Consider the following 26,205-nt stretch of genomic DNA (forward strand, 5'->3'; position numbering starts at 1 on the left):
AACTAGACTGAAGAACAAAAGGACAGCAACTTGTCTGTTCCCCTTCCCCCAATTCCCCAGGGCTGTTCCCATCCCCCAATTCCCCAATTTAAAAAAAAGAAAGAAAGAAAAGTGTACTGAAATACCTGGAAATTTTTTTTTTCCAGATACTTCAGTCTTCTTCCAATAAATCTAAACTTAGGCACTGTATATCTAAAAGCTGTTCTAGTAATGTTACATTGCAACATAAAATTTAGACAGCCACTTCATAAACATGCAAACTTGACCATAAAGAGCTTAATATTTTGTCAAATCTCAGGACTTTTATTTTCATTCCTTGAAGTAAACTGTAATGAGTGAAACCGAAAATCTCTTACCATACAAAAAAAGAAAATGGTTACATGGTTACTTTTAAATAGACTTCAAGCACACGTAGTAAAATTGTATATTATGGTTTTTCTAATGTCGAAACATTCGTGCATTTATAGGATAATTCTACTTATTTATGATATTTTATTATGGAAAAATGTATATTCATTTTATTAAAGTTAGGGTTGGATGGGGAAGCAGTTGTGAAGACAGAATCATAGCCCTGGCATAAAAGGGATATGATGATAAAAGGCAGAATAAAGTTAAAGAAAGTGGCTAGGCTTTTGAAATCTGATAGATCTGGACTTAAAACCCAAATTCCCGAGTGCTACTTAAAAGCTGTTTGAATTTGGGCAAGTTACTAAACCTCCTTGAGACTGATTTTTATTCTATCCTAATAGCAGTACATATTTCATAGGGTTGTTGAAGGATTAATGATTGTGCTAAATACTTAGTTAACTTAGTGCCTGGTAAGTGGTAAGCACATAGTAAATGTTAGATATTATTATTGCTGTTTTCATTGACTAGTAATTACCAATAAATTTTGTCTTAAGTAGTACTGGTATTTTGATACTAGGTTTGGTGTCTTCCTTGTGTTTTAACAAGTGCCTAGGTCAGTGCCTGGCGCATAGTAGACCCCTAATATTAGAATGAATGTTTTTTGTTATATAAAATGGATTCATTTTGTAAAAAGGATATGTAAGTTCTGAAATTTAAAATTTTTATAACAAGGAAATTAATTACGGAAGTCAGTGGAATTTTGTTTTCTTTTTACCAGTGTCTTAGGAAATACTTTTAGCTTACTTTTAATCTCCTCACAATTTTAACATAGTTATATATTTTTTTGGTCAGGAAAAAGCTTCAAATAGTTCCTCTAACTGTCCTCCATCTACACCAACTCCTGATACTTCTAAGCCTCGGAGAACAAAGCTTGTCTTTGACGACAGGTGAGATAAATAAGATTTTTTATGCATTCAAAAAATCGTTCCAGTCAGCATGTAAGAAACTCATTTTAATATCTACCAGTGACTAGAAGAATTTATACTTGTGTTGTGATCTACAGAATATTCAGAACTTAATCTAAAAGGTACTCACTTAGTCCTAAGCATTGCTCCTTTAACTTAATTCCATGACTCTCATGGGGGATGTGAATGATTTGCCTTCCAGTAGAATCTCACTGCTGCTGGTATCACTTTAAAATAGGGCTTTCTTAAATTCGTTAGAGCAATGTTGGATTTTTCCTCCATTTTGATAAATTATTTCTCCTACTTACATTTTATTTACTCTAAATCTTTCAAACAACTTGGGTAAGTTAGTATTCAATAGTAGGGAGCTTGATTTCTATTTTCCTAAGTAGAAAATTTTCTATGAGTTGGCCAAAATGACTTATGCTCTTAAACCCAGTATAAACATGTGTCAGAAGAAACTGAATCGAATGTTTAGTCATAGCTCATTTTCTTTACTTGAGGACATGAAAACTGAGGGATGCTAGAGACTAAAATGAACTAGTATTATCTTATGAAAATATTTACCACTTTATTTACAATAAAAATTTACATTGCAGAAATTATTCAGCAGACCATTATTTACAAGAAGCAAAAAAGCTAAAGCACAATGCAGATGCTTTGGTATGTAAATATTCTCACATTTATGTATTTAATCCAATTAAATCTTCATTTGTTGCTTGTTCCCATGGGACATCAGTGCAGCTCACATTTCTCTTTTTTCCCCTTTCTTCAGTCTGACAGGTTTGAGAAGGCTGTGTACTATCTTGATGCCGTGGTATCTTTCATTGAATGTGGGAATGCATTAGAGAAAAATGCTCAGGAATCCAAATCCCCATTTCTTATGTATTCAGAGACGGTGGATCTCATCAAGTAAGTGGGAAAACTTGCCACATCGTTGGCAATATTATTTCTCTTGTGTATCTAGGAAGGGGTTGGCATAACTATACAGTCATGCACTGCGTAACAACGTTTCGGTAAATGACAGACTGCACATACGATGATGTTCCCATAAGATTATAATGGAGCTGAAAAATTCCTACCTCCTAGTATCGTCAGATCCATGGTAATGTCATAATACAATGCCTTATGTGTTTGTGGTGATGGTGTAAACAAACCCACTTCTCTGCCCGTCGTATAAAAGTATAGCACATACGGTTATGTATAAGACATAATACTTGACAATGATAAAAAAGCTCTGTTACTGGTTTATGTATTTACTATACTTTTTATTGTGTTTAGAGTGTATTCTTTCTACTTATTAAAATAAAAGTTTACTTACTGTAAAATAGTATGCCGTTACGTATCAGCAGCCTCATACATCTCACGTATACCCCATCACTTGATTGCATCATTTTCTCTTGTGCTTGATTTAATCTCATGTTATTTTGTACAGTAACATGCTGTATAGGTTTGTAGCCTAGGAGCAATAGGCTCTACCATATAGCCGAGATGTGTGGTAGCCTGTGCCATCTAGGTTTGTGTAAGTGCACTCTGTGATGTTCACAAAGTGACAAAGTTGCCTAACAACACCTGTCGTAACCATCATGACTCTAGACAATAAGGCCAAAGAGAATGCTTAATCCTTTATTGTCCTTGGATAAGGAGAACTAGATACTTCAGTGGGCAATTTTACCCTTATGTAGATTTGATTCTAATGTTTTGAGGACTAAGGAAGTCATAAGATCAAGGTGAAATATTTTGTATCATTTGTTATTTTAATTCACAGATACACTATGAAGCTAAAGAATTACTTAGCACCAGATGCTACAGCAGCGGATAAAAGACTCACAGTACTTTGGTAAGTATTGTGTGTTCCAGCCTCTGCTAGATGACAGGCAGTTCCATAATAAAGTGTGTTTATACTCTTCTAAAAGTTATCCTTGAATCAATATACTATAACCATTGAGTAGAAAAGAACTCAAAATTCCTACTGAAAAACTTTAATAGTTGTCGGTCTGATCCATGGCCCTCTTGACAAAAGCCTTGGTAGAGTGGGACTGATATTAGAACTCTCCATTGTCACTTTTCCAGGCTCTTCCTTTGGTACTTTGGTGTCCTCTGTATATATCTTTTCTTGGAGACCAAATGTTTAGCTTGCTTAGAATAAAGAATGTGGCCTGTTTGCTTGTATTCCAGGAAGATGTATCAGTTCATTTGTTCTAGGTATTTACCTGGCACTGTGTTTAACAGCTGGTAGTGCAGCTGTGGGTAAAACTGACACGGTTCTATATGTCATAGTGTCTAGCATGAGAAGACAGAAATAAATCAAATAATCACACAAGTATATGATTTTAGTACTTTGAAACAAAAGTATATGTAATGATAAGAGTCGTGTAGGGAGACCTAGTCTTTAGGTAAAGGGAACACATACAATGACTGGATAGCGGAAAGAAACCAGAAACTATAGAGGAACTAGAAGAAGACTTGTGAGAAGTGAAAGTGGCTGGAAAGGTAGGCAGTGATGATCATGCAGAGCCTTTGTAAGCCATGTTAAGGTTTATATATGTTTCATCAAAGTTATAATATTCAGAGTTGAGTTTCCTACTTTCTGTTGTTTAATTTCACTTATAATTTGATATAGAGAGTGCCCCTCAGCGATTTTTTTTTGTTTTTTTTAATGCACGTGTTACAATGACCTTTTGGGTCCTGTGGGTGAGGTTTTAATTTTTGAATGTCAGCAAATAAGAGGCTAGTGCTAGATCTCTTCCCCTTCCTTCCCCCTCCATAGGGTGCGCACCATAATAAAAACACAGCTTTTGGGTTTGCTTAAGGGTTAGTGATGCTGGCCTTATGCCTTATGCCTTGGTCTGCTCACATGAGCCAGTCATGTGCTCTTACATGATGCAAAGGTTGTCTGTGCAGATGAGGCCAGAGTGTGCTGTCCTGTAAATAAGTTGCCCTTTTCCATTGACTAGCCTACGATGCGAGTCTTTGCTGTACCTGAGGCTGTTCAAACTGAAGAAGGAAAATGCTCTGAAGTACTCCAAGACACTGACGGAGCACCTGAAGGCAAGTGCACTGAGGGAAGGTTCCTTCCCAGGAGACAAAATGTGTAAAGTCTCCTATCCCTACCCCAAAAGTGCCCTCATGTTTTACCTGCCACAGCAAGCAGAGAGCTACTGTTTGGGAACTTTCAAATAAGTTTGAGGTTTCTTGATTAGTTTTTAAATGCACATATATTTGATTGTAGAACCTATGTAGAGCTACGTATTCAGTAGCTCTTAATAACATTTCACTAGATGTAGGTAGGCTATTTTTATCATGAAACCTAATTTATACATTTAAAGTGGCCTTTTATTTTCACTACCATCTTTCCTTAAACTTACCTTAGTTTTCTAAAACGTCTTTCTGTGTTTTTTCATGACAGCAACACATAAATCTTCTTAAAATCCTGCCCTAATTATAACTAGGAACCCTTCCATTAGCTTACCATTGCTGCAGGGTCAAGTCCAAGCTTCTTACCCAGACTTGCAGGGCCCTCAGGTCTCTCTCTTGTTCCTAATTTAAACCTCTGCTCGAAGAAAGCTGTATGGGTCACATACATTCTCTTTTCTGCAACCTTTGTACATAGTCTGATTCACCTCTCTATGCCCTCTCCCCTCCTCTTTATCAGTCTGAGTGTTACTCATTCTTTGTGTCCCCCTTAAGTTTTCCAGAACACCCCAGCTCTCACCTATAACTTCTTTCTATTTTACATTTACATTTACACATACACACACACGCGTAATTTGTTTTTTGTTTTTTAATCTATAAAGCTTCTTAAGTCAGTTCTGGCCCAATGCTTTTAATATATTTAGTACTTCACAAGTAGTGTTTTTTATTTTTATTAAGTGCATTTTATTTTCTCCACAGAATTCTTATAATAATTCTCAAGCACCATCACCTGGCTTGGGAAGGTAGGTCAGTTTTATTATATAAAATATTATTTGTGACAAGTTTATTTTTATGTAAAAGTGGAATGGGTATGATCCAATTTTCAAAAATGGGAAGATGACACCTTTTTAAATAATTAAAACCATCTCTAATAAAACATTTTTAAATTATCATTTTTTCTTTTTTATAAACTGAATAGGATAATGAACATAATCTTAGAAAGATTAGAGAGGGGACATTTCACCTGCAGAAATCTGAGTTTTCTATAGCATCTCAACTCGTCTCACAGTTCGATTTCTGTAACTACTTGGGTTTTTATCACAGTGAGTTTATCTTTACTCAAATCTTGACACTGCCAGAATTTAATAATAGTCGCATGATTGTGGTTTCTTCCCTATCTCCACATCACTTCCATCCTACCCTCCTCAAAAAAAAAGGAAAAATACCGTGAAACCTTTATTTAGTTGGTAAATTTATCTGCTCAATTATTATGTTTATGTTAATTGACATTTGTTTTTGCCCATACATATTTTCTTAACCAAATTTATAGTGCTAAAAGTGCAGATTAAAATATTCTAACAAATAGCTTTTTTTCCCCCTAACTTTTGTTTTATTTTCCTTTTTTTATGGTCTTGGGCATTTCCACAAACTTTAGTACTGCTAAAATGAACCCTGCCAGCTTTAACATGTGTTTTCTAAGAAATATTTAATTGACAGAAGCTTGAAGTGAGTGCAGTTGGTGAGAAAGCTGTACCTCTTTGTCAGCTCTGAATAACTTGGTTAAACTAGGGAAATACTAGAAATTATGGAATTCAGACTAAGATGTTCCCACCTACTACCACAATTTTTGTGTGTTAAATTGTTGATTCCATCCAACTTTCCACAAAACAATTTGAAAAGTACCTAAATATTTGCCCTAATAGATGGAAAATATATTGAGCTGGGCGTGAGGTGATCCAACCTTTCAACTGTTGATATGTGTATGACTTTCTCTGTTCTTTCCCATCCCTGGTTGTGTTGCCGTTCATTAAAACAGAGTTTAAAGAAGATGACAATTCACAGTGGTCTTTAGTGAGTTATGTACTTATTTGGAAGAAATTGTACTTCGCTGGGAATCCTTCTAGTTTAAAAGTATCTTTAAATTTTAAAAGCTTTTGTGTAGGGAGAGCCCAGGCATAGTACATTGATGTTGTCATGTTCACCATATCCACATGAATAAGCTCCCTGTTTTCTCCGTGTGTAGCAAAGCTGTTGGGATGCCTTCCCCTGTTTCTCCAAAGCTGTCGCCAGGCAATTCAGGAAGTTACTCTTCTGGGGCCAGTAGTGCTTCAGCAAGTGGTTCTTCAGTGACCATTCCACACAGGATCCACCACATGGCAGCCAGCTATGTCCAGGTCACATCCAACTTCCTCTACGCCACAGAAATTTGGGACCAAGCTGAGCAGCTTTCCAAAGAACAAAAAGGTAGGAAGGTCTCTGGAGAAGCCGTGAGGGATGGAATTGTGTAAAGGAACTTTTATGATTTAGTTACGTAAATGTCTGGTGTGTATTTTTAGTTTATTATCTAATGTAGAGTTAATGATAATCAGTTTGCTAATCTCCATTGCTTAGCAATCATGTTGAATGTACTGAATTTGGTCAAAACATACCTTTCACTATACTGGTGACACAAACTAAACTAAAAATTGTTTTCGTTCTGGCCATTAAACACAGTTCATACTATAAAAATAGTAAAATATGTGTTCTACTCTAGGATGATTAACAGTAAAATTAGCTATAGGCATAGGATTGCACAGACATCTCATACATATGAGATGTTTAATATGTAAGAAAGCATGTTCTGGGTTTGTAGGTATATTGGAAGAAACTTATGTGATAAAAGAGAACTGCAAAGTGAATAGATTTCTAGCATTCTTTAATATTAGATCATTTGAGGCTTTGCACCTTAAGTTTGTTATCTTCCAAATTAAGAACTATGAGAATTATAATGTATTTAAACACCTTAGGGAAAGTTACTATATAAACACCATGTTATTTTAGTAGATGTTATTAGCAAATATGTGTGTAGCATCTATTCGGGTAGATCCTTTGTAGAGAAACACTAAAGTAGACAATCAACCAAGTGTCCTTTTGTCACAGAGTACATTTAAATACTTATAGTATGAATAGATAATCAGATGAAAATGAAAGAGTCCTATCCCTAAAGACGGGTAATAAGGACAGAAGGGTAGTAGGGGAACCCCAACATCTAACATAAAGTTGTGTTTTTAAAAATCTAATTTGTTCCTAAAATTTTAAATATTGTCAGTACTGCTCAGGAAAGGTTACAAATCTGAAATTCTTCGGGCACTCCTACTTTACTTTCCATTATTCTCCCTGATGCCAGTTTTCTAGCCTCTTTTTTCCTTTTCTTTCTTTTTTTACATTTTTGTATGGTAATTTTCAAACACTGACTGAAGGAAAGAGAATGACATAAAACCCATGTCCCTTTCACTCAGCCTCAGCTTCAAGAACACACCATTTTGCCAAATATGTTATCTCCCCTTCCCCCCATTTTTTTCCCTGGCACATTTTAAAGCACCTGAATGCTTTGGTGTGCATCTTTAAGTGATGCAGACTTTACAAAATGTAACCACCTTGCCTGTACCACAGCCACCAAAATTAACAGTAACTCCTTTATGTCATCTTATGTCTAGTCTACCATCACATTTACCTATTATCTCAAATATGCCATTTTTTTAACAGTTGGATTTATTTTAGACATGATCGAAACAATTGATCAGCCTCTTAAGTATCTCCCCCTCCTCCACTTTTTTTTTTTTTTTTGGCCATGCCATTGATGTCAAGGAGAAACTAGGCCATAGAATGTGTCATATTTTGGATTTGACTGATTACTTTCTCATGGTATCATTTAGCTTGCTTTTCTGTCCCTTTTATTTTCTTCATACTGATAGCTGTATCTTGAGGCTTGATTAGATCGAGTTTATTATTTTAGATAATAGTTGGTGCTTCAGATTTCCTGTTACATCATAGTGTGAGGCATGAAATGGTTATCCCATTTTTAGTGATATTAAGGTCTGACCATTGGGCCGGCCTAGTGTCTCGTTGGTTAAAAGTTGGCTTGGGAGCACGAGCTCTGAGCAGGGCCGCCGGTTCGGATCCCATATGGGCCAGTGATGCTGCGCTCTCTACAGCTAAGATGGTGAACAACAGCTCAACCTGGAGCTGGGCTGCCGTGAGTCACTGGCGACAGCGTAGGCTGCAGTGGGCTGCCGTAAGTTATCATGAGCGGCTGGCAGCCAGCGTGAGTGGCCGGCAGCTGGTGTGAGCGGCCGTCCAATGGCCGGCGACCAATCTGCCTCAGCTGGAACAGTGCAATGATCACAATACCAACATGGGCCAGTGAAGCGACATCCTCCACAACTAGACTGAAGAACAAAAAAGGACAACTTGTCTGTTCCCCTTCCCCGAATCCCCAACAGTGTTCCCTCCCCCAATTTCCCAATGAAATCTTTAAAAAAAAAAAAAAAAACTGACCATTGATTCATTTCAGTGGTGTCAGCCTCAGTTTGATGTAAAATTCCCTATAGAACTTTTTTTTGTTGTTTTTTAAGATTATTGGGGAAGGGAAACAGTGTGTTTTTCCAGGCCCCATCAGCTCCAGGTCAAGTCGTTGTCCTTCAATCTAGTTGTGGAGTGCACATCTGAGCTACAAGCCCGGTCGCCATTTTCTCTTTTTTTCTTTTTTTTCTTTTTTTTTTTTTAAGATTTTTATTGGGGAATTGGGGGATGGGAACAGTGCTGGGGAATTGGGGAAAGGGGAACAGACAAGTTGCTGTCGTTTTGTTCTTCAATCTAGTTGTGGAGGACGTTGCTTCACTGGCCCAAGTTGGCACCATCATTGCGCTCTTCTCTGGTGAGGCAGATCAGTTGCCGGCCTCTGGACGGCCGCTCACTGCGGCTGCTGGCCGCTCACGCTGGCTGCTGGCCACACACGGTAGCCCATGGCAACCCACTGCCACAGAGGCTGCAGCCTACGCCGTCGCCGGCGACTCATGGCAGCCCAGCTCCAGGTTGAGCTGTTGTTCAGCATCTTAGCTGTGGAGGGCAGTGTCACTGGCCCTCACATGTGGGATCCGAACCGGGGCCCTCTGGCATCCCAAGCGAGTTCGCAACCATCGCGCCTCTCGGCCGGCCCCCGGTCGCCATTTTCAATCTAGTTGCGGGAGGTTGCAGCCCAACATCCCATGTGGGAATTGAACCAGCAACTTTGTTGTTAAGAGCACTCACTCTAACCACCTAGCTATCCAGCAGCCCACCAGCAGCTCCACAGCAGCTCAGCTCAAGTCGTTGTCTTCAATCTAGTTGCGAAGGATGCAGCTCACTGGCCCATGTGGGAATCAAACCGGCAACTGTGTTGTTCAGAGCACGCACTCTAACCAACTGAGCCACCTGGCCGCCCCACTATTGAACTTTAACTTACGCTGTTAGCATCCATTGACAATCATTACCTACATTTATTATCCCATTAGGAAATAGAAAATACATCAGGAATTTGCTGTTCTGATATTTCTTCTGCATAAATTAGCTGGAATTCTGTAAAGAAGACCCTTTTCTCCTCAACTGTCTGATTATGTCTTGCCTTATTTGAGTAGGCTGAGATATTCATCATGAGAATGACCCCTTTTTCTGTGCACAGGTATCAGCACTCTTTACTGTCTGAGTCCTACGTCCCTCTATCTTCTCCCAAAATTGCTTTGGGATACTGTTAGGATACTGTTGTCCCCTCCTCCTCTCTACACCCGGCCTCATATACACATCAGGTTATATTTGTTCATATAGGAAAAATCCTTTCATTTCCATCCTTGACTTTTTTTTTTTTTTTAAGATTTTATTGGGGAATTGAGGGAAGGGAATTGTGTTGGGGGGTTGGGGGAAGGGACCAGCCAAGTTGTTGTTCTTCAGTCTTCGTTGTGGAGGGCGCCAGTCGCCATCTGGCTGCCCATAGGCAGCTTGTGGCCTCTAAGCTCAAGGTGCTGTGTTCAATCTTAGTTGTAGGTGGGTGTAGCCACCATCCCATGCGGGAGTCGAACCAGCAGCCTTGTTGTTAAGAGCACATGCTCTATCCACTGAGCCATCAGGGCGGCAGCTCAGCTCAAGGTGCCGAGTTCAGCCTTAGTTGCGGGTGGGCATAGCCACCATCCAACAGGCAATCTTGTTGTTACACCAGCTGAGCCATCCTGCCACCTGTTGACAGCTCAGCTCAGGCGCAGTGTCACTGGCCCATGTGGGAACCGGTGGCCCTGTTGCTCAGAGCTCGCGCTCTTAAGCCAACTCTTAACCAACTGAGCCACTCATCCAGCCTCCATCCTTGACATTTTTAAACTACTGTGTAAAACATGGGATTTAATTTATCAGTGTTGCATGGCATAGGGTTATAGCAGAAAGGTTGGATACAGGCTGTCATACCTGTCGAAGCTCACAGAGACTCTTATAAGGAAACATGCAAAGACCATCCTCTTTTTTTATACCACCTGCTGTTTGTACAAAAACAGTACACAGAGAATGTTTTGAGTAATAGTGCGTTGTGGCACTAGGTCTCCATTTTAATAACGTTTATTGCATACTAACAATTTATAATTTCCATCAGCGGAATTCTGCTTATATGTATAACACTTTAATTCCTGACTACACAGTTCATTTAAAATGTTTTGTGACTTAGGGAAAAAATATAACTTGAGAGACTGGTTTGTTCTAAGACATGGAGAGTTATTTTAGTGTAGGAGGGAGTATTTTTTTACTTCATATGAATTCTGTTTTACAGTCTGGACTAAAAATTTTAAAGCAGTGATTCAAAAAGAGTGTACATCATTTAATGAGTGTTTCTGTTTTTCTAGAATTCTTTGCTGAACTGGATAAAGTAATGGGCCCTCTCATCTTTAATGCAAGCATCATGACAGACCTAGTTCGTTACACCCGGCAGGGACTGCACTGGCTTCGCCAGGATGCCAAGTTGATATCGTGAACTGAACACATTCTCGTTGCCTCTGATTTTCTCCACAACACTGTGTTACATCGCAAAGGAAAACTGCCATAACACGCCACCTAGTCGACACTAAGAACGAGGAATGGTTTTCTCCTCCTTGGTTCATGTTTTATTGTTTTGTATACCCCAAAGCTATCATGTCAGTTGATCCTTCAATATTCCCAATATGAAAAATTATTTAAATGCTTTTAAATCTGCAGCATATTGATAAGATGGCTTCAGTGATCTGTAATAATTGAAATTCCAGCTGCAATTCATAACTAATCAATTGAAATTCTATTTATTTTAATTTTTTAAGTTCCCAGATTGGGGCTAGTTTAAAAGTTATTTCTGCCTATAAATTTATCCTGTTAAATATTTAGCATAAAATAAGCATTTTTATTTATATATTTTGGGAGCTTTGTTACCTAATAACGTCTTTTTGTGGTAGCTCTTCTAAGAGTAAGAGTTGGTTCATCTAAAATAGGGACATGTTCTTTCAACACCTACTACCTGATAATATTTCAAATCTTAACTACAATTTTATTAATGTAGAATTTATACTTAGTATTAAGGATATTCTTCTCCAAATGAAAAATCAAATATGAGAAGATAGCATTCTACGTGGATATAAAATGAAATGTGTCTGATTTGGTATGCATTATTTCAAGAACTGTGAATGTGTTAATAACACTATAACAATCACAAGGTGACTATAACTTGCATTTAATGCATTACAGAAGAGGGCAGGCAAGCTTTCTAGGAGAAGCATATCACATGAAGAGTATCATAAAAGGACAATCTTGAACTTTATGGATCTTATTAAAACCATGTGTTCTTTTTTGTTGCTAATTATTTGACACTTCATTGAAACAGAGCAAGTTACTGTTGAACAAAGATGATCCAACTCCTGAGGGTTGCTGCCTATATCTCTTTCATTGATGATGTTTGAAGGGTAAAATCTCTCTTCAGAATTCTTATTTAAAAATGTTTTTTCCATACTAGATTGTGATGTTCTGATAGGAGCATGCAGTGACGGATATAGGAATGGGCTGGAGCTTTGGTGTGTGTGCTTTTGCTATATAACTTAGCGTTCTAATGCTTGATATAGAGATGATGAATTTCTCCTTTTAAACCTGTTTTATAATTACTCCCTTTGTATTATGAAGGCCCTCATCAATGATGTATGTTTCTGATAGGATCAGAAAATTCACACTAGAAAAGTACCTAACTTGGTTCAATGTGGGCTTTCTTGGGAAGGGGTGGGGAGTTAGGAGTAGAGCTTAAGAAGCCAGCTCTGTAAGAGTTGTATATCGAAGTACCTTTCCCTGTAAGGTGCATATAGGAGTCGGAGGTGAGAAGTATTCCCTCTGTCCTTTGTTTTTAGTGCCCCTATCATGTCTGGTGTGCCTTAAATCTTACCTTTAAATGAAGACTCTATGGACTGTTTACAGATGAAGTTTTACACTAGGACCAGATCGCCCATACTGTTGGTCTTCTGCAGTAATATTAAATTCTCTTTCCTTTTTAAATCTTCCTTTAGGGTTGCATAAAGATTAATTTTTTCAAAAAAGCTAATGCTTTGGTACATGACTTAGTCTAACCTATTGGGTAATGCTGCTTCAATAAATACTTTGTCCTTCTCCCCATTCCAAAAAATGAGTCCATCCAATCAGAAAAAAGGATTGTCCTGCTATTTATAAATGATTGCTAAGGCTTTACGTGGGAAAGAAGAGATAGAAAGTCTCCAAGCCCAGTGGTGCAGTGAATCCTCTGTGCTGAGTCTCTTTTACATTTATTTCTGAAGCTAGTGAACTTCCATTGTCCTCTTGCCTCATATTTATAGAGCTTCTTAACTGTTTTGTACCTCAAGTTGTTTTTGCATATCATTGAAGATTGAAATCTACAAATTATGTTGAATTTAAACTTTTACCCTTGGAGAAATTACCTCTGATATCTTTCTAACTTAATCTTCATGTGTTTTAGGAACAGTTTTCCTTAAGAGGACAACTTCTCAGTGATCATGGTAGTTATTCCTTAAGAAACTTGCCACTGTTGATCCAGTAGACACATGTCCTGGCCTTCTCTGACTCCTCTGACTGATTCCTTCACTTGCAGTGATGTCTTTAGAAATGGGAAAAGTATCCTATGAGCTTTTAGACGTTCAGCAACAGCAGCCTCTGAGCACCTCTGAGTTCCAGTGTGATCTAGTCTCTTGTGTGCCTGAAAGGCAGCAGGAGTGACTCGGGGGTTACACTGATCTTTTGTTAAAGCAGAGTTTCCTGCATGTCTTATGGTGCTGCTCTAAGATACTGTGTCAAGTCTTGGAGAATGAATTTTGCAAGCTTTTAACTGGAGGGTTTTGCCCACTAGGTGGTAATGGGCAATGGATCGATATCCTATCCTAAATAATTGAATTTTCAATGTAATAGTCTGTGGAAACACCACTCCCTCTCCTCTGAGGCCATCTCCTCCAAAGTTCTGTCTGTGTCTTCATCTGCTCCAGCACATACTTTGGACTCCTTGACGGGTGACCATTCCTCCTTCCTCAATAGGTATCTTCGGTGTTCTCTAACCATTTAAAACTGAATTTGACAAGTGGCTAAAAACATAACTTAGTCTGAAACTTGTATTAACATATAGTTAATTATAGAAATAGCAACTATTTAAAAACTTACTCTGTTGACTGCTCTTTAAAACCACATTTGTATGCCAGGAGGCAGCAGCCTGCACCATTGGACTCTTTCCAGGCAACCAACGGACAGATTGCGGTGGATGACATTGTTATATGGTAGTCTTGCCCAGCCTGGGCTGGGCTGTGGGGAGCACTTCCGCCAGGTGATTCAAGCTTCTACAGTCCAGCCCAGGCCCAGTCTGGCTGGGGAGCATTCGGCCCATTTCTTGCCTCAGTTCCACCTTTCTCCGGGCAAGTAGCCAAGAACTGCCTTTATAAGAATGAGTACTTCAATTAAATTTACAGCTGTATTTGCTGAAGAGTGGAGAAGGTTGACCACCACTAATTAAATTCTCTGATATAGAAGCAATCTAGAGTAATGTGTGCACATGCCCACACATGCCTGTGCTCTGGGGCGCTCGCACTGAGGCATGGGCCTGCACTTTGAATGACACACTTGTGGCTTTATTAGATTTGCTGTTGTCGTCATTTTTAATTGTTTCCTTTTCATTAAAGAAAGGTTGAATCAGCTAGATCAGACAGCATCATTTTGTGTTCAGTGACAGACACTTTGGGAAATTACCTTTAGTGAATGAGCTTGCATTGTGAAGCAAGTGCCTACAGAAGGCACCTATTCTAAATGAGAGTCTGGGCTCTGGCACCAGCAGCTCTCTGGAGTTTCAGAGCGTCCAGCCCGTGGCTGCCCCAGTGTGTGATACCTCGTCCATCGTGTGGAGGAGAGGCACGCTGTGCACTCTTCCAGGTGTGAGGGTATGCAACTTTGGATTTTAAAATTACGTACACATACACACTTTATATATATGTATGTATGTATGTATGAAAACATGAAATTAGTTTGTCAAAATGTGTGTGTTTAGTATTTTAGCTTAGTGCAACTATTTCCACATTATTTATTAAATTGACCTAAGACACTTTCTTGTTGACACCTTGAATATTAATGTTCAAGGGTGCAATGTGTATTCCTTTTAGATCGTTAAAGCTTAATTACTATGATTTGTAGTAAATTAACTTTTAAAGTATATTTGAGCCTTTTTGTAGTATAACAGGGCTCTTACAGGGTGGGAAGGATTTTAATTTTCCAGTTGCTAATTGGACAGAATGGCCTCACTATGTATTTTGAATTATAGGAGTTTGCATCTGGGTCCCAGGAACATCTACTGGGAATGACTGTTTTAGGGAGATTGCGATGATTCTTTTAAACAAAAAGCCTAAGAAAATTGGGAAAGCATTTCAGATCCATATAGACTCCTATAACTCATGTTCCCTAATTAAGTGGAACACAGATATCATCATTTCAATTTCATGTATCAGTGTATTGGAGAGGCAGAATTTTTCCAATAATAATATTGCACATTTAAGGTTGCTATTCAGTAAGATAAATAGAAGAGGTAAATATGGAATAACTTGGAATATATAGCGACAAGAGGCCAAAATGGTCATGTTTGTGAACATATCTTTCACATACTCGCTAAAGGGAAATTGAGTTTAGACCCCTCAACCCTAGAACCAAGCTGGCAGGTGACAGGCAGTAAGTTATTACTAGCTGGTAAAGCGGATGCTGATTCTAGTCCATTGAACCCTATGGTTAATTAGAAAGAACTTACTGTCTCCAGAAAGAATACCTAAGTGTCTTCTTTTTGGTGGAATCTGGCCACAGAATATGGCATGAGGGTTGAGTCTAAATCAAGTCGTATAGCTCGTTAAGCATCCTAAAATAGCATCCTCAGTAATCATCATGTAATGAAGTTGACTTTGGGGAATGTCAGCATTGACCTCCCCTTGCCACCATTGCCCAGCAAAGTATAAATTGCCATTCTTAAAAAGAAACAAAAAAGCTCCCTAAATGAGCATGGAAAAAAAAAAGCTCCCACCTAGAAATTCTAGTAATATTCAGTTTTGACCTCTTCCTGCTTCTACATGGGGTTTCTTTACAGTTTTTAACCATTGGAATTTTCTACCTGCTATGTTCTTCTCTGGAAAGTATCTATTTGGAAACGCTGCCTTTCAAGTCAATGCCATGATTTATCCATACTGTTGAGTTTGTTGTTGCTGTTCAAGAAGTGTCCCCATTTTACAAGTTTATGCACGCACCTGGCAAATCATTGACATGAGCATTCAACAGTACTGGGGTGGGGCGGGGTGGGGCAAGGCGGGGCTCACCAACAGAGCTGGCCCAGTTGGCAGTGCCTGAAAAGGTACCACCTTTAGGACCAGATACGGGGTTGGTAAGCAGGGTTATGAAAATTTCTTTCTAGCCTCCATTTTGAATGGTTCTAAGAAATTTTGTATATGGAGGATGGAAATGCTTATATATTTATTTTAAATCCTTTTATCTTATTTGAAATTAAAATTATTTGGTGGATAAACAGTTTGATATTTGGGGAGGGTTTTGGAGGGGAGATAATGCCGCTAATAAAAGCCTTGTTGATTCTGCAGAGAGGTACTGTTAGTGTCTGATTGGATGCCTTTGTTTTGTACATGATCCAAACCTTTGTTTTACATTTCTTTTATCCAAAATATTTAGGCATCTGACATTTTCAACCAAAATTTCAATTATATACTGTGATTTTTATTTGTTGCAATATGTTAAAATTTCAGAGGTACTTTGGGGCTCAAAAGCTAGGATTTCTAAGTCAGTATGTGCATTTCACATAATAAAGCTGTTAATGGTGAGCAAAGTATTATATACTAACTAGATTTTTTCCACATCTGTATAGTATATTATATGTATTTTGTGGTATTGAGATTATAGAAAGTTTAGAGTGTCAAACATGCGTTTAATGTGTATTTTTAAACAAATTTATGGCAATTAAAATATTTGGAGACAAGGGTATCACATTTCAATTTGTAAAGATCTTTTTAACTCTACTGTGTCATTAAGATGCTTTGTATAATGCCAAACCATAGCTGGAGAAACTAAGTTTAATAAATATCAAATAGATTTTCTGTATTAAAGTTTTTAAACACTGTGCTCTTTACACTTCTTCAACTCTTCCTCTGCCCTTTTCATGTAAATTCTATTTTGTGTTTCAGGGTCCAGTGCTACTCTTCTTTAAAAGCTGGTCCCACTAATCCAGGTCTCAGTTTTTGATTACAGAAATGCTGCACTTGCTGGCCATGGGTCCCTTTGTACAGATCGAAATTCACCTTGCTCCATCAGAAACCTCAAACAAGTCCTCTTTGCTGTTCTTGGTGGCTTGGGCTTTTATCGTTATATTAAACTCGATTTTTCTTCCAGTCCTGCCTTCTGTTCAGTCATAGACAAACTCAGGTACATCATCAAGTAGTGAGTGCCACATACATATTGCCCATGTTTGGCATCTCACTGAACAGTTCTTTACAGGGAGTGAAGGGCTAGGATCACAGCTTATGAACCTGCCCAGGCTGATCACGTAGCTGTTACCAAACTTATGCCTTTAGCCTGCCGTTATGTTATTTCTTGAAGAAATGTTAACTCACACTACTTTTGTTACTACTCGCTTCCAGATTGAGAAGTAACACATCATTCATTATTAGGCAATGATGTTTTTTTCTATAGTGTACAAAGTGAATCCTTCCCATCAAAGGCTTGAATTACAGACTGCCAAGATTTCAATTTAAGACATTTAATAGTATACGTAGAAAAATAAACTCTAAAGTGACAAGTTTAGTCATGCTCATCTAAATATCAACATTCTAAGAAGAAACGGAGACCAATTTAAAGCATACATCTGTCTTTAAATTTTAAAAACACAAGATTGCTTCACTTAAGTGTCTCCAGCCAAATTGCAGTTACTCAATATTCCATAGAACGGAGCATTGTAGGATAGTGCTGTCCTCTTTCCCTCGTATGTCCATCACTCCTGGGCCACACTTAGGGAACAGCGTCTCTTTCTAAAGGAAAAGAAAAGATGGTTTTTAGGACAAATGTAGCAATGCCCAGAGCCAGCCTGCTGTTGCTTTCCCCTGATTGATCTACCCAGTCTCAGGGAAGACTGAAGAAAGGAAAAGCACCCACCCCTCTTGTACTTGTGAGGGGTTGTTCCTGGCTCTTGGCTCCAGAGGGATTCTCCTGCATGGAGCTCCCAGCCTCAGCCTCCCATCCCAGTTTTATTCTTAAAGTCTGCATGTGCACTGATCTCTCCTGTACCCAGCTGCCCAGGCCTCTGGCTCAGCCCTGCTCCTAGGGTTGTGGGGTACCTGCATAGCCTGGTGATACACTCAGAATCGTCCCGGCAAGAGGCTCCAATGGGCCTGAGGGAAACCCCTCTCCAAAATGGGGTCATTCTCCGCAGCCTTCTCTTTGCCGAACTCAGCTCTGGTATTGGGGAGCCATCTGCCTGTAGGGCAAAGACAGATTCACCTCAGGTATGGAAGAATGGACACCCTGCAGCCCTCCTTGGAAGAAGGATCATTCCCAGGATGCTGTAGGCTGAGAGCAGAGGAACCATTCCTCAGGACGGTCTGCCTCTCAGGTTCTGCTTACGGCCCCACCACCGCCACCCTCCCCACACATCCACATACATATCCTTTCCTCACCTGGCCCAACAGCAGCAGACAGATCACAAGCAGTGCAACGAGTTTGAGGTGCCACATCTTGACACTGGCGGGGGCGGGATGTTGGAGCCTGTGAAAGCCAGGGACAGTTCCCAGTTCCTTTTATAGACTGAAATCTGCCTCCTTTATGGTTGCCAGGTGAGATGGGGGCAAAGTTTATTTTTGCAATCAGGGTCTATTTAATAAGTTAATGTCTACCAGAGGAATGTGCTCAAGGCCTGTCTTTCAGGCACGTTGTATTTACTGATCCCTCATCTGGACTTTGAGTGATTGTTGCTGGCTTGGACCCTTTCACCCATTTTAGCAAAAGTCAGCACTACCCCCTCCCCTTTGAAAGCCACGTGAAGCCGTTGAGGGAGGCCAGACACCAAGCCAGATTTTGATTCTAAAATAGCCCAGTGAGGTCACTTTCATCAAAATAGAATTCTAATAACGAGGTCTTCAGAAATACTGTTGACCCCTTTCAGCCTTGTCTAGGAAAGAAGCACTGATCTATTGTGTTACAGGCAATTGGTTAAGGTCCTTCTCTCCCTACTGTGGGAGGATGCTTCAGCAAGCATGGTCCACAGGCCCCGGGTCCCCTATTTGTGGAGGCGGACTGTCATCCTAATTATCTGCTCCAGATCATTGCCCTCTCCGGGAGAGCAATCAGGACCGATGTGGGATTTAACTTGAACCATCGACAGAGAATTGAATAGATGAGTATAGGCTGATTTTTTTTGTTTTTTAAAAAAGGTGAATGAGGTAGCAGGGACTCCTAAATGAGTGGGAGAGCTTGTGTGGTGGTGACAAAGCCTTGAATTATGGGCTTTCCTCCCAGTAGTTGACGGGGGCCTTCTAAAGAGCGTATCCTCCCAGCAGCCTCAGGGAAGCAGGCCCAGGGCTGAGCTATCTCCAAAGACCAAAACCCATAGGCTTAGCAATTGCTGCAGGCTTCTACACCTAGACAGGGCATGCACCTAAATCATGAGTAGTTATGGGTGCTCATTAAATGATATGGGCTTTTTAATAAACTTGGGGGAAAGGGGTGGATTCTGAGTAAGGAGGTTTCTAGAACTTTAGATCTTCCTATGACCTGGATTAGCCAACAAGACAAATGCAACAAGATTCTTTCTCTGCCTGACGTCTCCGTGAAAACTGCTGATACCGCTTCCCAAGACCCTTCTCATCTTCAGAGATTGGATGTATGCTGAGCTCCTCCCTGTTCCCCAAGGAAAAGTGGAGGAGATGCAGCACAGCCGAAGGTGCTGAATGGCCACCAGCTGTCATGCCAAGGGAGAAGAGGGTGGCAGGGGGGGCCTCGGAGGTGGGATTGGGAGGGGTGTGACCACAGATATGTCTGTCCCGGTTCCAGTTCTCTCAGGACCTTGGAGCCAGGCCTGGAGGGAGACACCACTGCTTGCACTTTAGGAACATTGAGAAGCAGGCCTATGCCAAGCCCACCTTACGAACCCTCCGAGTTTGAGACTGGTTAGTTGCCCCTTCTCTTTACCCTGAGCTCGGATCCTGAATGACCCCAGGTAGGGGCTTAACTAGGAACTTCTGTGGGATGGGGACGACGCTGCGTGGTGACCTAGTGAACATTGGGTAAGAACACAAAGCCGATTAGATAAGCAAAAGGCTGCACAACGTGATGTCCTAGAGCCAGTTGGATCTGTGGACTTGGTGCCAGCCTCCCCTTCTCAGCATGGAGTGATGTCCAAATGCGATTTGGAAACTGCTTGTTCCCTTAGGGGCACTTTCTCCTATTCCTCCATTTGTGCCTTCCTGCTCTCCAAGCAAATGAAGCTAGCGTTTTTGTGTTAACTTATAAAATCAATACCACCCCCAAGGGAGGGTCTGCAGTCCCAGGCCCCCTGTGCATAGGGGAAAAATTGACCATTCATCATCATGGGAGTGACAGCCTGGCAGAAGGCTTTATGTCTCAAGCCTCTATCTTACATGCCACCTCTCCTCTCAAAAGAAAGGAACTATCAGTTACTGCCTGTGGAAGGAACCACTGTTAGGGAGAGGATTTCAACATCGGTCTAAACTAACTCTGCAGTTGTTTTAAGTTAAATATGGAGCAAAAGTCAAAATTTTAAAAGCAAAGTGACACCCAGGCAGCATTAAGCTGAGGTGACAGCAGTTGTCCACAGCCATCCTGCACCCCTTGAGTAATTGTGAAGCCCTATTCCTGAAATTTAAAAAACTAAAAATGCTTAAAAGTCACGGGCTCTCTGCAAGTATTTTGCTGAATAAATAAACACAACTAAATGCTCCTTCCTCCAGGGAAAGGCCTAAGCAGCCTTTAACAATTTCAGCCATAAGAAGAATGCTCGGCTGGGAGGTGCGAGTCGGGGTGTAGGTAGAGGAACTGAGCACAGGCCAGCCCTTCCCATCTTTGGGCTTTTGTCTCTCGTTCTGTCAATGAGATGGGAGGTCCCCGAGGCCTCTCAGATACTGACTGACATTTGGCAGTTCCAATGATTAATTTACAAGACGAAAATGAGACTGAAGCACGTGTGATCGTTTATAGCTTGGTACCTCTGAGCGCAGCTCCGAGGGATTTCCTGCTTCTGAGGTAAGTGTCTGGGATGACGGGAGAGGGAGCACACCCCGGCAGATGTCTGAAACACATTGCAGGTGGAGAGGAGACTATTAGGGCTTGGAAGTAATTGGAAACTATTTTGCTGTCCCTGAGCAGGAGGTGCCTAATAAAAAATGAAAGACTTACCTGAAATGGAAAAACTTTTCCAGGTAAAATTTCAACAAAGGATCAAAGTGTGTTCGCTCTTTTGCTGGCTGGAACTGGCACAGACTTGTGGGCCTGTCCTAGGTAGGGCCATATCTCCGCGGCTGTGTTGGCAGACTGGCCAGAGTTCCATTCTGCAGCGGGGAGATGAAAGCCCTTGTGGGGGCAGGAGCACTGCTGGGGACAAGCAGGGCCGAATGAACATTGGCTGTGCCCCAGGTGTCAAAGCCACACCCAGGGCTGGGGACTCCAGGGGGGTGTTACAGGCCTTGGGGCCCACAGCAGTGGTCCCTCTTCTTTCCTTCAAAGACTTAACCATTTTTCCTTTGCTTTATGGATTTCTACAGATAGAATCATCACGAAAATGATCCCAGATTCCCTCTCATGTACAAGAGCACTGAGCTAAGATAATTCACCCCATTCTACCCCACCTCAGCACCCTGCTACAGAGCTCCGTGCCTCCAGACTTATGGAGGGGAGCCTTTTTTTTTTTTTTAAAGATTTTTATTGGGGAATTTGGGGGATGGGAACAGCGTTGGGGAATCGGGAGAAGGGAAACAGACAAGTTGCTGTCGTTTTGTTCTTCAGTCTAGTTGTGGAGGATGTTGCTTCACTGGCCCAAGTTGGCACCATCATTGCGCTCTTCCCGGGGAGGCACATCAGTCGCCGGCTTCTGGACGGCTGCTCACTGCGGCTGCTGGCCACTCACGCTGGCTGATGGCTTCACACAGTAGCCCATGGCAACCCACTGCAGCAGGGGCTGCAGCCTACGCCGTCGCCGGCGACTCACGGCAGCCCAGCTCCAGGTTGAGCTGTTGTTCAGCATCTTAGCTGTAGAGGGCAGTGTCACTGGCCCTCATATGTGGGATCTGAACCGGGGCCCTCTGGCGTCCCAAGCCAGTTCTTAACCAACGCGCCACTCGGCCGGCCCTGGAGGGGAGCCTTTTGATGAGAGACAAGCTCAAGCAGCCTTTATCAATTTTTTTTTTAGATTTTTACTGGGGATTTGGAGAAGGGGAATGTTGTGTTTTTCCAGGACTCATCAGCTCCAAGTCAAGTCGTTGTCTTTCAATCTTAGTTGTGAAGGGCACAGGCTCAGCTCCAAGTTGTTGCTGCTTTCAATCTAGTTGCGGGGGGGGGCGCGGGGCGCAGCCCACCATCCCATGCGGGAGTCAAACCGGTAACCTTGTTGCACACTGAGCCATCCAGCCACCCTGCTCAGCTCAAGGTGCCGTGTTCAATCTTAGTTGCGGAGGTGGGGGGGGGGCAGCCCACCATCCCATGGGGGAGTTGAGCTGGCAACCTTGCTGCTAAGAGCATGCACTCTCACCAGCTCAGCGGCAGCTCAGTTTGGGTGCAGATCACTGGCCCATATGGGAATTGAACTGGTGACCTTGTTGCTCAGAGCTCATGCTCTTAACCAACTGAGCCATTTGGCCAGCCCCAGCCTTTAACAATTTTATCCCAAAGCAGAAGCTCAGTATGTGTGAGGGCTTCTCAGTAGGGCATTCCTGTGATCAAAAGGATGATCAAAAGGATTCAGACCAACGCGCTGTGCTGAGAAAGGGGTAAGTTTGATTTTGAGCTGTTATCTCCAAGAGAGTCAAAGAGAAAAGTCAGTCTGTGGGTAAAATGAAGCCAAAAGAGAAAGGGGGCCATCTCCCCTAGGAAGCTTGGGGCTAAAATCAGTGAGAGAAAGAGATTCATGAATGACCGTGGTCCTCCCCTGGTGTGTGGACCTAGTGAAACCATGTCAAGTTAAGGATGGGTGCATTTACACCTTCTTCAGGTCCACAGCTCTCATCAGATTCTCAAAGTCCATGACCAAAATGTGTTGCAGATCAGAGCAAGCCTTGAGAATAAATTTGGGCAAAGAGCCAAACAAGAAAATAGGACCATGTTTAATGAGGTGAGTTTTCATCATACAGCTATCCTTCAGACCTGCACCAGCCTGCCAGATATTATGTATCACTCATTTCACTGTCACCACAATCCTGTGGCTTTGTATTAACACATCTGTTTTATGGGTGACAAGTTCAAAGCTCAGGAATGCGGGCTTCTTGCCTGTATCACACAGGGAGGAAGCAACAGTTAAAGAGCGTGGACCCAATGTCACTCAGCCATTCCTCCTTATCCTGCCTCACAATCAATGCAATTTATCTTACTACTGATTTTGTTTGTTTTGAAGTATTTTAATTTTGGTTTCTAAAAGGCAAAAATAATCAGAATGAGAAGGAAAGATACAGCCTGGGTGAGAAGCTGAGCTACACTGTGCAAGTTGCTGCTCTGGACCAACAGGAAGTGTCCTTAGGTTTCTAGAAATGGAGCAGGGAAGCAGAAGCATAAAACTGCCAACACCTACCCCAACCATCTCCTGGTGAAAGGAAAAAGGTAACTTTTCTACTAAAAAGACAGTTTAAAGGCTCTAGAATGGGCAAACGTTTTCCATAAAGGGCCAGAGGAGTATTTTAGGCTTTATGGGACAGATATGGTTCAAAACCAGTTAGCAACCTGGTACAAACACAACCAGTGTGCTGCCCCCAGCTCTAGGGGCCAAAGCGTCACCTCACCCCCTCCTTTTATAGCTGACTTCCCCTCAGGCTAAGAAAGGCTTGCCTTAGGAGGAAAGGCAGTCTAGTGTAGCTTTAAGAATATAAACTTTAGTGCCAAACTACACCATTCACTAGCTGTGTAATTTGGGGCAAATTACTTACCCTCTCTGTGCCTGCCCTCATTTGCAAAGTGAGTGTAACAATGATACTTCAAAGGCAGCTGTGAGGTTTAAAAGAGCTTACTTGTGTAAACAGCTAAGAAGAGTGCCTGACACATAGTAATTACAATATAGTTAGTAGATTTTATTGTTATTATGGGAGCAGAGGGACAGGAACTAACTCCCCACAGTCCATGCCACCCACTACTGATCAGCTTGCAGGAGTCGCTGCAGCTACTTTCTTGTAGATAACAGAACAAGGGGTGAGACCCGCTCCTTCACCAAATTCCCAGGCTAGCCAAAATTGTTCAGGACTCATCTGGGGAGGGGAGTTCATGAACTTGAATACTGGCAATCACACCAAGGACTGCTCACAGAAATGCAAACTAACAACAGTGCAGCCCATAAGAAGTTTATTGTGTCTTCAAGACACTACAATGTAGAATCCTCTTCCAGAGAAGGGTCTTTCAGACAGGGAACCATTCTCCAGATGAGTTGCTCATTGGTCATTTTCATAGACAGCTGGATCCTTCCTCTTGGATTTTTCAAACTCCTGGGTTCCCCATGTGTAGAGAAGATAAAATGCTACAAATGCTTTAAAAATCAAAAAGTGAGAGTAAGCAGTAAGCATATATAAAATAAAGGGGTCCTGTCCTCCTTCCTGAATCACAACAGATCCTGCCCTCCTGACTCTAGTTTTACAAAAACACTTTTAAACCAGACGATCAAGAACAACTACCTTACACACCCATTATATAGGTGACCAAGAGAAGGTCTACCCAGCAAATTGTCATCGAACCTTCCTAATCTCTCCCCTATTGCACATTTTAAAATATTTTAGTAACTGATAAAATTAACATAACAAAATCCACCAATCAACTACTTTGAAGTGTACACTTCTGTGGTTTCTACCAAATTCACAATGTTGTGCTGCTGCACTTTTAACACTAAGAAAGTTCATCGCTAACAAAGATGACCTCAGAGGAGACGCTGGAGTCACCCAAGTGACCTTGGGCCAGTCGTTAAGTTCTCTATGACTCAATTTCCTCATCTGTAGGATGGGGAGGATGATGTGACTAGTTCAAGGGCCTTCGGGAATTTTCAATGAGAAAACGTATGTATGGCAAGCTGCGGAGCGAGCGCTCCGTGAGGGGCCCTGCACTCGGCACTGCTGGCGGGAGTCCCGCCCCCGCCCCGGCCAGGGCACTCACGCGGCGCGGAGCGAAGGATGGACGCCTGGATGCGGCGCAGCACGTTGGGGATGCCCTTGGTGAAGTAGTGCGGGAAGGCACGCTGCTCGAAGGGCGAAATGCTGTAGGTGATCACATGCCGTACCCGCGTCAGGTTCCCAAACGCACGGCCCATGGTGGCGGCGGCGCCTGCAGGACCGAGGGTCGACAGGCGCCTGGTTCATGCCCAGGACGCTCCACTCCCACCCCGACAGGCCCTCCCCGGCGCCCTCATCCTCCCCAGCCCAGGCGGCGCCCCCACCCTCCTAAGGGCCGCCAGGACCGCGGCCCCGGACCCTACTCCCGTACCGGGGTCACCTCGCCCTCCACAGTCGCGGGATGCACCGGCCTCCGTCCGCCACTTCCGGTAGGATCGGAAGCCGCTCTAGGAGGCCTTGAAGTCACTTCCGGGAGACACCATTTTCCTGCTGTCTCCGGGGAAGGAGCCGTTGACCCCCGTTCTGGAGAGAAGTGCCCTGGCCGGATGACCCTGTGTGGGGGCGGTGCCTGGGCCGGGGAGGGGGCGGGGGTCCTCGCTGAAGACCGGGACTGAGGGGTTCCTCCCGGGCCCCCACCCTTCTCGTCCGCTCGCCTGCCTTTCCGTGGAGCCGCCGGAAGCGGCTGGGTACGGTGGGGAACAAAGAGGCGACGAGAAAGGGGCCAGCCGACCTCGAGGGCCGCGCTGGCCGGGCACTGAGCACCTGCGAGGCCTCCAACAGTGGAGAGCGCCCCTGAGACCAGTGTCGGTGCCGTCGCACGGCAGCGAACGTCGCGTTTTACACGGTCATGTGCAGTAGTTAAAACTGAGCTCGGTTCTTTTCGGACCATCAGCGACCCCAGTACCAAAATCAGGGGCTCAGATCTGGGGCTTCCCTTGGCCACCGCCGTCTGAGGATCCACTGGCAGGGTGTAGACTTTCCCAGAATAGAACAAAAACATTTCCTCAAATTCAGCCACAAGAGTCCCCAAATAATTGTCACGCAATTGGCAAAGGTCTGTTAGTGGCGGTAAGAGGGAAGGAAGAGGATACTTTCACGGCAGCCAGTGT

The 26,205-nt window shown here is 42.2% G+C and overlaps 3 protein-coding genes across 4 annotated transcripts in view; 1 reads left to right on the forward strand and 2 right to left on the reverse strand.

The window, feature by feature from the left end:
* AFF4 (ALF transcription elongation factor 4) overlaps positions 1 to 16,917 on the forward strand; it is an 85,106-nt gene extending 68,189 nt beyond the window's left edge. For both annotated transcript variants that reach the window (XM_019642194.1, XM_019642195.1), the window contains exons 15-22: positions 1,201 to 1,295; positions 1,913 to 1,976; positions 2,089 to 2,225; positions 3,082 to 3,153; positions 4,271 to 4,364; positions 5,208 to 5,251; positions 6,472 to 6,692; positions 11,126 to 16,917. In XM_019642194.1, the coding sequence (XP_019497739.1) occupies positions 1,201 to 1,295; positions 1,913 to 1,976; positions 2,089 to 2,225; positions 3,082 to 3,153; positions 4,271 to 4,364; positions 5,208 to 5,251; positions 6,472 to 6,692; positions 11,126 to 11,253 (855 nt within the window). In that variant the 3' untranslated portion in view covers positions 11,254 to 16,917. The remainder of the gene's footprint in view (positions 1 to 1,200; positions 1,296 to 1,912; positions 1,977 to 2,088; positions 2,226 to 3,081; positions 3,154 to 4,270; positions 4,365 to 5,207; positions 5,252 to 6,471; positions 6,693 to 11,125) is intronic.
* A 536-nt stretch (positions 16,918 to 17,453) lies between these two features.
* On the reverse strand, positions 17,454 to 19,100 carry LEAP2 (liver enriched antimicrobial peptide 2). The gene is made up of 3 exons (XM_019642196.1): positions 18,467 to 19,100; positions 18,128 to 18,267; positions 17,454 to 17,821 (listed from the first exon to the last, which is right to left on the reverse strand). The coding sequence occupies exons 1-3, from the start codon at positions 18,521 to 18,523 to the stop codon at positions 17,785 to 17,787; spliced, it is 234 nt and encodes a 77-aa protein (XP_019497741.1). The 5' UTR covers positions 18,524 to 19,100; the 3' UTR covers positions 17,454 to 17,784.
* Positions 19,101 to 24,319: 5,219 nt separating this feature from the next.
* Positions 24,320 to 25,558, reverse strand: UQCRQ (ubiquinol-cytochrome c reductase complex III subunit VII). Its single transcript, XM_019642151.1, has 3 exons — positions 25,467 to 25,558; positions 25,140 to 25,307; positions 24,320 to 24,522 (listed from the first exon to the last, which is right to left on the reverse strand). Exons 2-3 carry the CDS (start codon positions 25,291 to 25,293, stop codon positions 24,428 to 24,430), a joined length of 249 nt encoding a protein of 82 aa, XP_019497696.1. The 5' UTR covers positions 25,294 to 25,307; positions 25,467 to 25,558; the 3' UTR covers positions 24,320 to 24,427.
* Between the last annotated feature and the right edge of the window lie 647 nt (positions 25,559 to 26,205).

Source organism: Hipposideros armiger, unplaced genomic scaffold, assembly GCF_001890085.2.
Source record: "Hipposideros armiger isolate ML-2016 unplaced genomic scaffold, ASM189008v1 scaffold_66, whole genome shotgun sequence".
Lineage (NCBI taxonomy): Eukaryota > Metazoa > Chordata > Mammalia > Chiroptera > Hipposideridae > Hipposideros > Hipposideros armiger.